Genomic DNA, 12,697 nt, shown 5'->3' with positions numbered 1-12,697 from the left:
ATAGAATTTTAGAATACTCTAGAATGTGGTACGTATGCGAATTGCAATTAATAAAAATTGTCGTTTGTATTGTATGTGCGAGCGATAGAATACTTTGGGATTCCAAAAACTATTATTTTTGAAAATTTTAATCCAAGATCTGGGGATAGATCGCATCCACTGCAAAATTCATTATCGAGTGAAGATTGATCAAGACAACTTAAAATCGATCAGACTAGGTTGAACAAGGAGTATTACTTAGTAGTTAGTTTCTAAAGTAGTGCACGAATATTCGAACTGCTCGAAAGTCAAGCCGAGCCGAGATTGAATCGGTTACCGATTCGATTTGAATAGATACCTGAAAGAACCGAACAGCTCGAAAAAATCGAGTAGCGTGAATCGTTTTCAGCAGCCTCAAACAATTGAGTAGTTTGTGGCTCGAAAGATCCAAGGAACTAGAGTTAAATTTAAACTATGTCACTTTAAGGGATGAATCAGTGTTCACCGGTCGTATTCCTCCAAAGTGAAACAATATAAATTTTATATGTATTTTTATATGCAAGATATACTACATCGTAATAATCTCTTAATAAATAAACCAAAAATAGTTTTGAAAATGTATTTGTATAATTCAATAACGAAAATATATAGATTAATTATATTAATACATTAAGAAGCTTGTAATACTTAGTGCCAACTAATTTACTAATTTAATATTTTTGCTGTTAATCAATTAATTTAATTGAACGTTAATGATGCCTGTTTAATTTAACATTAAATAAACACACAAGGCTAAAAGCAACTATATTTCCTGTCAAGAAATATTTTAAAAGGGCGAATATTTATAAAATTTGTTGTATGTATATATGTATATGTATGTATATATATGTATAAAAGGTATAATAAAAAAATCATACAACTCGATATATCTAACGTATCAATATATAATGCATACTTATTCAATAAATTTACTAAATCTGTACATATAATAAAATTTATGGAACATCTCATATATAGGGTGTCTCAATTTAATTTTTCAATTTTTTGTGTTATTATTTATTATTGATATTTATAATATAATTAATTTCTTGGAAAATTCTTATAGTAATTCATATTATCGTAGATATAGTGGTTTTTTTAAAATAAATTTTATCTCTTACAAAATTTCATAGGGTACCACCAGATAATCATAAAAATCCATATATTCTAGATTAATGAATTCGCCTTAAAATATCTCTTGAAACAAAATAAATCACGCCTGAAGCATAAAAATAGTTTGGAATAACAAACAGTTTAAGAGATAATCACGACAAACGATTAAAACGAGACACCCAGTATATACTGTATTTACTACGGCAATTCGCATAATGCGAAAGACACTAGTTAGTAGTGTAGTGTCTCGGGAACATCTAAATGACAGCTACAAGAATACGTTATAAAAAAGTAGGTTCCCATTTAAAAATTTTATTACGATCTTCATAGGACGTTTCGATGTCATCGCAAGGTCAAATAGGCAAAAGACATACTATGTCTCCCTCGATATCATATAATTTTTACCTGAAACATTTTTCATATCATTCATATTTTTTGGCATTCGAACGTTATGAGTTCAATAAACCAGACAAATTGTACATACGTATGTATAATGCATATATATATATATATATATTTTTGTATATACTAATTAATGGCAGGCAGTTGACGCTAAATTAGCGTTTATTCTGTAATTTAATGTTGCACAAAGAAAGTAAACATACGAATATATGTACAAGTGGAATTATCAAATATTAATCCCTTCTTTTTTTATTGGATTATTGAAAACAAGAATTTTAGAAATGCAACCAAGATCAATTACTTTAATTGATAATTATAAAGACATTAGCAAAAGCATCACGTGTCTCGTTAAAAACTGCATAATTCTAACTTTAATATAGTTATACTGTATTGTCTACGAAATATAACGAGAAATGTAAAACGTTACTTTCCAAATGCCTGGCGTGTCAAATTCAAATCGAGGTAAAGATATATGTATTGTGTTTGTAGTAAAAGTACCAAAACATTGGCGAATAGATTCATGAGGTGTACACATGATAAGACCATGTTTTGTGTAAGCTTATTATTTAAAATTAAACGTAAAATTCCAAAAACAACATTTACGATAGAATATATTTTAATGCAGTGAATACACGAAAGTTTGTTCCGACATACGGCAAAAAAAATACATATATAAATAATATATAGATATAGCTACATATATTAAATAAATAAATATATTTCCTGTCGAAGGCTGACTATGAAATTATTCGTACGCACTTTGGCGGAGTAAAACAAGAAAATACAATTATTAGTGCCTATCAATTATCGGAAAATTTCTGACCTCTGGAAATTCTTGTCGATGCAAAAAATAACGAAGGATGATGCCTCGACTTAAAATTAATTGCAATTAAAATTATTGCAGCGAGTAATTTTTGAAAGGATATTTATTTTTCAGTTTCACGCGCGCTGATCTCTCTGTCATTGTTTCTATCTTTGTTAATTCGTAATGAACACTGATATTTTATTATTATACGTTTTCTACTTTATTGATCGATCAATGAGGGCGCGAGAAACGAAAAAATACATTCGTTCCTTTTGGACTCTTATACAAATGTACTCTTCTGTTCTTATTGAAAGTATCTTGTATAAATGAATCTCTACAAAACTCTTTTCTTTCTTTTTCTTTATGTGTAATCAGTTCCACACGCTCGAGATAATGGGATAAAACATATCCCATTTGGCATGTATTTGTATATCTTAAAAATAATAAGTAATAACAGATAATCATAATATTACACTAGAGCTGTCTCTGCACATTTCAATCTATTTCTTATCATCATCGTAATACTTAACAATTCGCATCCATTTTCTTTCTCCATATACTCTCACGTGGCCTATGCTCGATGACTTAATGAAAAACGAATTTTTATGGTAAGCTAATTTCAAGCGCTTCGAAATCAACAATAATAACAATCATTAAAATTTCTAACAATACACTCGAGTATTTTCTTAGTTAAAAACATGTTTACTGAGAGTTAATAAAACAATGAAGAAAGGGAAGCGCTAATCGAATCGCCCCAGAAAACTTAAATATACAATTGCACATAAAATTCATGTCATGCGTGATTTATATAATAAATGAGAATATAATTCGCACACAACAAAAAGTTTCAACGTCTTAAAAAATAGGAATAGGCCACGTGTCGAATCATTCTCGTAAAAAAAAAAAAAAAAAAAAAAAAAAGAAGAAAAGGAAAAGGTGTAATATACATGAGCTCCTATATAAATATTACATTACTTATTAATATAAACATGGCTCAGTGTATACTCAAGCTGTTTTATAAACCACAGATCGATAATTAGTGGTAGATTTAAACGCAAAGTACATTTAATTTTAATAATGTTAAAACGCTTTTTATAATAAGACCATAATAAAATTTTATGAACTATAATATTTTTGAAGCGAACTTCAGAATGTTACAATAAAAATGATAATATCAAATTCGGCTATAAATACAGATTCAAACTTCGTGTGTAATTTATTTTTTTGTTAAATTTATTTAATATTATTAACATTATTACGCTGTCGCTTATTTGATGCATTTCGCGAAATCTACCATTAAATTATTTCACAATTTATAAAACATTCCGTATGCCATACTGGAGCGATGCCAAATGTAAATACAAATGGCTTCAAATTGTAAATTGTGACGATACAATTTAATATTTAATATTAAACTCGTATGTGTTGTATACACAGACATACTTGTACTGGCAGTGAGCATAGCTCCTCTCGATACTCTGGCATAATGAAGTTTTTAATAATGAGTTTGGTACTTTCTTCCTTACCAGCTCCACTCTCACAGTGAGAACTTTGATCAGTTATATTCCAGTAAGATCTGTTTCATTAAAACTAAGCCTCTTAAGGTAGTCAATACTACTCATTGGGAATTAAATATACATATATAATATTAATTCTTTTTTTTTCTTTTTTTTTATAAGATTGTTGAATCTTGAATTTGACTCAATGCTTTTGTACTTGAAATTAGTGTGCTTCTACAATCATATTTGCGGATCCTGATGGTTTAACGAAACAGATAGTTGAACCTTTTGTTATGCTTTCTTCTATCATAATAGATATATAGAAACACAAGTAAAGTGTTTTGTTCTAAATTGAATCTATTTTTTTCACGGACAGCTGCTGTACAGAAACTACTGTATCGACAGAGGCCTTAATATAGTCAATATTGAAGAATTAATACACCAAAGATACTGATAATATAAATACATTGAAATTTCAATAAATTTGTAAAACAGACCAGTAACTGCAAATGGATTACAAAGGAATTTAAAGCAATTCATCATTTGTATACATTTGTTAAGAAATAAAGAAAAGAATAAACTGCAAGATATTAATATACCAATTATTACAGGATTAAATATTGTTAGCAATTTGTGACAGCAAACTAGCGCCATCTGGAAGCGCATTTTGGAATTAAAAGTAATCATTTATGAAAGTATGTAAATTGAATTTGTACAGTGCCTTCAATGTATTTCCTGTTCGCTTTCAATGCAATGATAAATCATTAATAAGGATGATTTAAACAGTTTGTTTAAACAAACATTACGAGACTAATGATGACGAAATTGAGCAATAACATATTTTAATATCACTTTTATCGCATCGTATTAATACGTAGTTGGAAATTTGTTTATGCAAAGAAAATTTTTCTTTAGACTGGTATCAGTCTTGTTAGTTTTGGCAAGAAATTTAAATCTTTGATCTTCGCGTAAACGTTGGATATAGAAAACCTTATAATATAGCAAACACGCATAACATTTTAATTTAACCTCCAGAAAAAAGGAATAAATTACTTGGAGGAAGAAAACGATTCATTTTTGGTAACAGTGGCGTAGGCTTCGCAAATAGTCGATACGTTCGATTGTTTATCTCAAATTTTTAAAATCTGGATAAAATTTTAAATTATAATTTATCAATATCAAAAAGATTAAATAATTTATTTGAATTCATTTGTTCAGAATTTGAATTGGTTGACTTTTAGAAATATTATAATAGGTTAATCGTATTATTTATACTCTTTGTGTCAAATATTTTTGTACTTTTTTTTTGTACAACAAAAGTTAAAATAAAATCTAAAAATTCTCCCGATTACGATCGTTCTAAGCCCTCTATAACGATGATGCTAGTTCTGCCACGGTGACCTGCACGATCTTCATTACTTTTACACTAATTCGTTACAATTCAATGATGTACATACATATATGCACACGCACACACACATATCTATATATATTATATAACGTGAAATACGAAAAATTACACTGAGCACGCCAGCTACGCATATTATATTGAAGAAAGTAGAACGAACGATCTCATTCTTTATAACGCAGAATTTCGGCGTTTTTAAAAATAAAATAAAATCATTTAACATTGTAAGTTATACAATTTTTAGATTCATAATGTTCAGCTAATGCAGTTCTGAATGGGAATCCTTTTCTGATATTATTCTTGTCAAAAATGTTCCAAATAGCTTGCGATAGTACGAAAAGAGCTAGCATTTCCTTTATATCCTTTGGCAGTTTATAAGTAATAGATGATCTGCTGGCGAGCTCTAAGTGTGTTACGATGTTTACCCTGAGGCACGTGTAAACAGTTCTCGGAACCAGTTGAATCTGCGAATGTAATGAGGCCACTGTATCATACTCTTATTAGACTGCAAAGTTTTCAGAATTACTTTTTCAAGTGGTAAAATTACTGGACGTTTTTCTATTGGTTCATTTAAGGCTTGTAAAGTATATTTTCCGATATAATTTTCGACTTTCTTCAAACTTTCACAGTTCAAAATGTAAGAAAAGTTATTGTCAGTTCGATTACTAATTAAATGTTTCTTGTCAGTCGCAAAAATTAAATACGACTCTATTAGAAAAATTATTTCCATCAATTTCTTATTCTTTGTACTTCGTTTTGAAAAAGTATTTGAATGTTTGAAGAAAACCCCAAAATATTCAGAAAATACTCGGTATAAAAACAATTAACTCAGATCGTATAATACCGCAGTGAAATTCCACTGCAAGATAACTCTATCATTCCCGCAGCACAAAGTTCTTTAATCAGTTAGCAATGGGCATTTTTTCATCTTTCTCTTAAATGTCTATCTTATTTCAATATAATGTAAGATTTAAGAGTCTTAAAATCTTTGAATTTGTTGTAACAGTATTGAAATATTTTATCAGTGCATTAAAATTATTTCTATTAGTCATATTTTAATCGTTATACTCCAAAATTCAAAGTTTGTTAAGACAATTAAAAGCTCAACAAGTTCTTCAGTAATTTGTAACATTAGTTATCTGAATTTTTTCAGCCCATTACTACTCTGAATGTATATCTCGTAGAGATGTGCGGATCGTCTCGAACATGTTCCGAACTTTAAAACGGACCAACAAAAAAAAGAATTTCGAGCGGGACTCACTACACCCGTTTTGCTCGGATTCCGAAATGTTTCGGAATAAGCATGAACGGGCAGTATCGCTTTTGATCGGCTAGGCAAAAGTCGGACAGGATTGGTTTCAGAGCCCGATACATTCAACTACGTATTAAAAGGAAATGGAAAGAAACGGTGATGATAAATCTTAAATGAATAAATATTATATTTGGAAAATTTGGAAGAAAGATTCTTTTTACTTTAACAATGATTTTAAGTTAATTACAAAATATTTCAATGACTTTACATAAAAAATAAAGTATAAGGTTAAAATAAAACAAGTATAAACGACTAAAAGCACGCTGTTTGCTACAAACTCTATATGAAAAAACCAAATGCTTTACAGTTTTAAATTAGCATACAAAAAACATGTTTATCAATCTCCTCTTAATACATAGCTGGATCTATCGGGCTTTTGAGTCGATCTTCTGTCGAACCGATGCAAAGCAATACTGTCAGTTCATGCTTATCCCGAAACATTCGGGCAAAACGAGTGTGCCAAGAAGCCGTCCGATTTCATTTATCAAGAGGTTTGTTCCGTTGCTGAACATAGGCATAACCGCACACCTCTATTATCTAGTTCTTTATACCTCCTCACAAAACTTAGATTATGTCTCACCGTCTATGAAATTATCACTGGTTCAGAATCAATTCCTTCCACATCTTGCACTATGATGCTTTTGCAAATTGGATAACAGAGTTCTGTCTTTGAGAGGCGATAAGACCATTTCTCTCACTTTCCATTGACTCCAGGATCATTTTACACCGTTTTCTTGGTGGGAGAATTAACGTTTCTCGTACTGGAATTGCCAAATCGAGAGGATCCGGCGAAGGAACAGGACTTACGGGATTGCTACTTGGAGGAGTTAAAATCGGTTCTCTTTCAATCCTGATGCCATACTCCCTCTGTCTTTCTTCTTCGACTGCTTCTAGTGCAGCCTCTACTCTTCTACGAGCGTCGTTCCCTGGTAAATTGAGAAGAGACGAGCAGTCACTGACAAATTCGTTGCTTTGAATTCCAAGACCAGTGTATGTTGGAGAAACCTCAGGATACAGAAACAAGTGAGACTGTTCTACAGGGACTACAGACGTCGTTTGAAAAGCTCTATCTTCACTAGGCATCAGAAGCGGTTGTGAATACTGCTCTCTGGAATACATGTAATAAGGAAATTCTCGTGGAGCGTCGTCATAAGCAGCAGCATCATCAATTGGCTCTTCAGTCTTGCAGTTCTCCTTGTCACTAGCAGTGCCTACACTATTTGCCTGCGAGATCTCAATCTCTGGCTCAATTGGTGAGTCCCGAGGAGAACCAGTGACCGATGAGTCTGAATGTGTTTTAATGTGTAACTCCATTGTCTTCTTTGAACCAAACGTCTCATGACATAGTGTGCACTTATAAACTTTTTCACCATAGTGGGCAACCTAATACATTTATAATAGTTTATTATATGAGTTTAAGTCTCTAATGGAACATTAAAATTACAAAACAATTACAAAATCATTATAATTTACATTTTATAACGTAACATTAATTTGAATTAAAATTTGAAAGGCATTAATTAAATTTTAACCATTAAATTTTAAACTTTATTATCAGGTGTACGTAAAATTTGGAAGGCCTTAATTAAATTTTACATATACCTGATGATAATGTTTAAGAAATCATGTATATGCGTATAGGTATATATAATTATATATGTAATTATAATACATTAAATCTTGGATTTATCCTTATGAAACTGAGTTTACTTTATATTGACGTTATTATAAAATAATATAATATTATTATGTAATCTTTGTTTAAAGCAACAAATGGTTAGAATATAAGTTATATTAATTATAGCTAAATATAAGTGTTAATATAAAGTAATATCAGTGAATAAATTATGGAGATTTTATATATACAAAACTTCATCTATGCATAGTATATTATCAGAAGTGAACAAACCTGATGCAATTTGAGGACATGGTTGTAACCGAAGGCTTTACCACAGATGTCGCAAGTGTAAGGTTTCTCCCCGGTGTGCGTGCGGGTATGTACCTTCAGTTGCTTAGAGCATGTAAATCCCTTGCCACAGGACTTGCAAACGTATGGTTTTTCCCCGGTATGCGTGCGCATGTGTATTACCAACTGTCCGCTTTGAATGAACGTTTTCGAGCAGACTGTACACTTGTGTGGCCGTTCTCCGGTGTGAATTCGCATATGTCGATGCAGCTTACCACTATGTTCAAATGCACGTTCGCACACACCACACTTATAAGGCTTTTCTTTCGTATGTATACGACGATGCACGCTTAAATTCTCTTTTACGGAAAACGATTTACCACAAAATTCGCATCTGTACGGTTTTTCACCAGTATGCGTACGATAATGTCTAGTCAATCGCGCAGGTACCGCAAAAGTTTTCCCGCAAATATTGCATCGGTAAGGATCTTCGCCTTCTTTACCGTGCGAACGGAGGTGGCTCTGATACAAACTCTTCTGATTAAAAACCTTTTGACACAGCAAACACTGGTACGTCTTCTCCTCGACGTTTGCCGATAGAGTCTCGCCACTGCACGCTGGTGTGAACACGCTCAAATCCGGACTACATACGAGACTTTTCACCGGGTTTACTGGCTCCACGGTTGATATCTCGTTGTTGACCGACATACTCGTCGAATTTGTCATCTGTTTCGCTTGATAGTAACTCACCATTCTTCGCTACGAACGTATCAATCTGAAAGTAATAGAAGAAAACGATGGCTGATTTTTATTGAATAGGATTTTTTAAAGTTATTAAATTTACCATAAAATATGGAATCACTACAAGTAATTCGCAGTTGAAAAACACTGTTTTAAAAATCAGGTGAAAAATTTATTATTTGAAAATGCTATTAATAAATAAATTAAAGGCATTTATTAAATAAATTAACATATTTGTAGCGAGCCTTCGTAAAAATACTTATTTCACTTTTTATATCTGGATAAATTGAATTGAAGTAATGAAATCGAAAAATGATATCATTTTAAAGACAAGTGTAAGTATTATATTTGGATTTCAGTATTACAATGGAATTTATTTACGTGACTCTGTCATGAAAACAAATGACATGCTGCAACAATGTACATAACATTAAAAGCATTTCACAATGTTCTTTAATAATTCAGTGCACATATATTTTTTACAAATTACAAATTTTACGAAGTAAATTATAAAAACGGTAACGAATCTATTTTCTATAAAAAATGTTTTAAAAAGCATCGCTCAAAGTTACAATTAATCAACACAATATATAACAGGTACTGTCTTTAAATATATCTGTCCAGAAAAATTTTATAATACAAAAAAAAAGAATAAATCTTATATATAATCAATTATAATCATCAAAATTCATTTAAAAGGAAGAAAAAAAGAAAAAGAAAATGCGATATTTTTATAGTACAGAAGTTATAATTTTGATCATCAAACTCTATTTAAAAAAATATAAATATAAATACAAAAACGTCATCAAGTCGATTTACCTGTAGAATAATAACAATAACAATAAAGCATTTATTTGTACAGTGGAAGACTATTCTTGTGAGGTAGATCGACATGCGATAGATAAGAAGGAAACAGTATGACGTTGCGTCGTCCTACGTGTGAACGCAACTGTGTCTAAACGCTTTGATTACGCGCTGCTTCGAAACACTGGGGTAATACGGCTCCGTTCCCCACCATTTGACTCTTTTCAAATCCTAAAAAAACGCCCACGAATCGTGCGACGCGCCGCCCCGTGGGTACACGCACGCTCACGCATCAAATACGCGCACGCATCCTGCAATTTTAGCCCGTCCCCGATTTTACCGGGCCTATGATGGACCCGAACGTATTATCGACGCACCGAACCTGTCACGCTCACTACCTTTTCATTCCGTTTATTTAGAAAAAGACCATGATCATCTTAACCACTTACCAAAGATATTTTCCTACTAATTTATTTACTATATAATACACCATTACTGTTGACTTTATGTTTTAAGAAGCTATATTTTTTCTTTCATTTTGTATTATTGTATAAAAAGTAATTTGTAAGATTATTTTCATCTTTTTAGTAATAATTGTTAACAAATATGAAATAGAGAGTTTGCTAATTAGAATACACATTATCAATTTCGTTCTACAGAAATTTATATATATGAAAGTAAAGAAATTTCCATTATACACAATAGCCTGAAATAAAAATTATCATTTTAATCTGTTACGTACTATATCAATAAAATTAAGAATATTTAGATTGACATTTATTAGTATTTTTACAATCAAAGATTTATTTACCATTTATTAATTAAGTATTTCTCAATCAATTTCTTAAGACATAATAATAATAATCTTATCTCAAACAAATTTCGATAAATTTTTTATGAAATCGTGTAACAAGACCATTTTAAATTTTAATTAATGCCATCAGAGATACGTAGTAAAACAGCAGTAGCTCGACTGATCTTAATAAATATACATACATATTAATCTTTCGAGTAAAATTAATTTAGTATATTCCTTGAAGGCTATTTAAATAGCAAGACGTAATGGAAACGCTTGACATCTAAATTTCTAATTTAATAGGAAAGCTTATTGAAGAAACCCGACATTGTTCGCACATTCGTACGAGGTCGTCGGTTCAGAATAGGTTAAGGCTGGGTTAAACCTGCACGCGCGGCTCTCAGTGAGGCAGTCGTCGCGGTCGGCGGTGGTGCAATACCGCGCCGCGGTAGAAACCGCCTACCACTGCCTCCACGTGTATTCGCCGCATTTTTTTATAGCGATCACCGACCTCGTGCAACTCGCCGCGCAGTAAGGACGTTGAGTTACATCACGAACCGCAGCTACATATCGCCTCTCCTAAGCGAATCTATCGCGATTTTTCTTTCTTTTTATCACAAAGATATCCCCTCCCCCCACCTCAATCTCCTATCCTTTTTATCAATTTCGCAACACTTCCAGGATACGGAAAATGCGATTGATCACGAAAAATAGCGCCACTAGCGCGACCGAAGTTCGCGGCCAAGGAGAAAACTATCGATTTCAGAGTCAGCAATTTCTCGCTCTTTCCTCCACTTTCTTAATAATGATGTTTTTCGAAAATTAAAAAAAAAAAAAATACTTAATTTTGTATTACATCTTAACATTGGCTGTCCATAAAAAAATCGAGTACAGATTCAAATTATCATTTCTTTTAAATTGTCATTGATTTTACAATTTTTTTATATAATAAAATTCCAGTACGTATGTTAATTTAGCTAATTGAAAGGAATGTAAGCAAAACTACGTTTAACTATCGTTTTCAATAGTCTTTAAAAATCCACAGTATCAAAAGTCTCTATTATAAATTTATTGTTTCTCGTGGAATATATGACGCAGAAATGTCAAAATCTCCCACCTGTGAGGTTTTCGTTAAACCCTTCCACGGCCAAGAAATCCCACGTTCCAGCTCATCATCCTCTGGAGAACAACGAATAAACGAAATAACGCGAGAAATCAGAACAGAAACGAATTACGGATGTTCTCTTTAACGCATATCACGTTTGTTTGTCACTTCTCACCAACTGAATGCCGACGAAAAACTCAAACTCGAAAACGAAACCAAAGGACCCTCAGGACACGGCCAATCGTACTGTGTAATGTTTACCGCCTGGCCATACCGAACGGCGACGGAAATCATCGATCATGACCGAAGTGCCGTGCTCGACCCTGCCCCTCCACTCTGGTTGCCCCCACTACTGCAACAACGGCGGCGACCTACAATTTAGGGCGAGTAAGTGCTTTTCGCAGCACGTGGAGGCAGTAGTCGTGGTTTCGGCCGACCCCGCGATATAAGCATGACAAAGACCGTCGACAGACGGAGACATAGATATCTTCAGTCTATAGAGAGTGTATGAGACGCGTATTCTACACACGCATATGTGACGCCACCGTACGTTATGATAAGGTTGATTAATCACAGATTTGTTACCATCGCTAGAATAATCAAAATATGTATTCGGCTCGGGATTTATATCACTTACGTCGAATCTAAGTCGGTTCACTCGACTTTCGTGTTCGAAAATTATTTATATTGGGCATATAGTGTATGTGCATGTAGTATTATATAGATAAACAGTTATTTCTATTTAGCAAATTTTTGAGTAAAAAATGCAAAAATTAGTAAATAAACGG

At 32.3% G+C, this 12,697-nt stretch overlaps 1 protein-coding gene across 3 annotated transcripts; it reads right to left on the bottom strand.

Moving 5' to 3' along the window:
• Window positions 1–2,117: 2,117 nt before the first annotated feature.
• On the bottom strand, window positions 2,118–12,251 carry LOC126868091 (Krueppel homolog 1-like). Of its 3 annotated transcripts, none has more exons than XR_007690526.1 (4): window positions 11,922–12,251; window positions 8,467–9,238; window positions 7,138–7,940; window positions 2,118–5,709 (listed from the first exon to the last, which is right to left on the bottom strand). XR_007690526.1 is itself a non-coding variant. In XM_050623300.1 (4 exons), the coding sequence occupies exons 3-4, from the start codon at window positions 9,214–9,216 to the stop codon at window positions 7,188–7,190; spliced, it is 1,503 nt and encodes a 500-aa protein (XP_050479257.1). In that variant the 5' UTR covers window positions 9,217–9,238; window positions 11,922–11,983; window positions 12,085–12,251; the 3' UTR covers window positions 2,118–7,187. The 3 variants fall into 3 exon arrangements, 2 of the variants coding, with proteins under 2 accessions (XP_050479257.1, XP_050479258.1); XM_050623300.1 differs by having other exon boundaries at window positions 2,118–7,940; window positions 11,922–11,983; window positions 12,085–12,251; XM_050623301.1 differs by lacking the exon at window positions 11,922–12,251 and adding an exon at window positions 10,024–10,546 and having other exon boundaries at window positions 2,118–7,940.
• Window positions 12,252–12,697: the final 446 nt, after the last annotated feature.

The sequence above is a fragment of the Bombus huntii genome, chromosome 7 (assembly GCF_024542735.1).
Source record: "Bombus huntii isolate Logan2020A chromosome 7, iyBomHunt1.1, whole genome shotgun sequence".
In the NCBI taxonomy this organism is placed as follows: Eukaryota; Metazoa; Arthropoda; class Insecta; order Hymenoptera; family Apidae; genus Bombus; species Bombus huntii.
The sequence above is the reverse complement of the archived record's forward strand: the minus strand, read 5'-3'. Positions and strand labels throughout refer to the sequence as shown.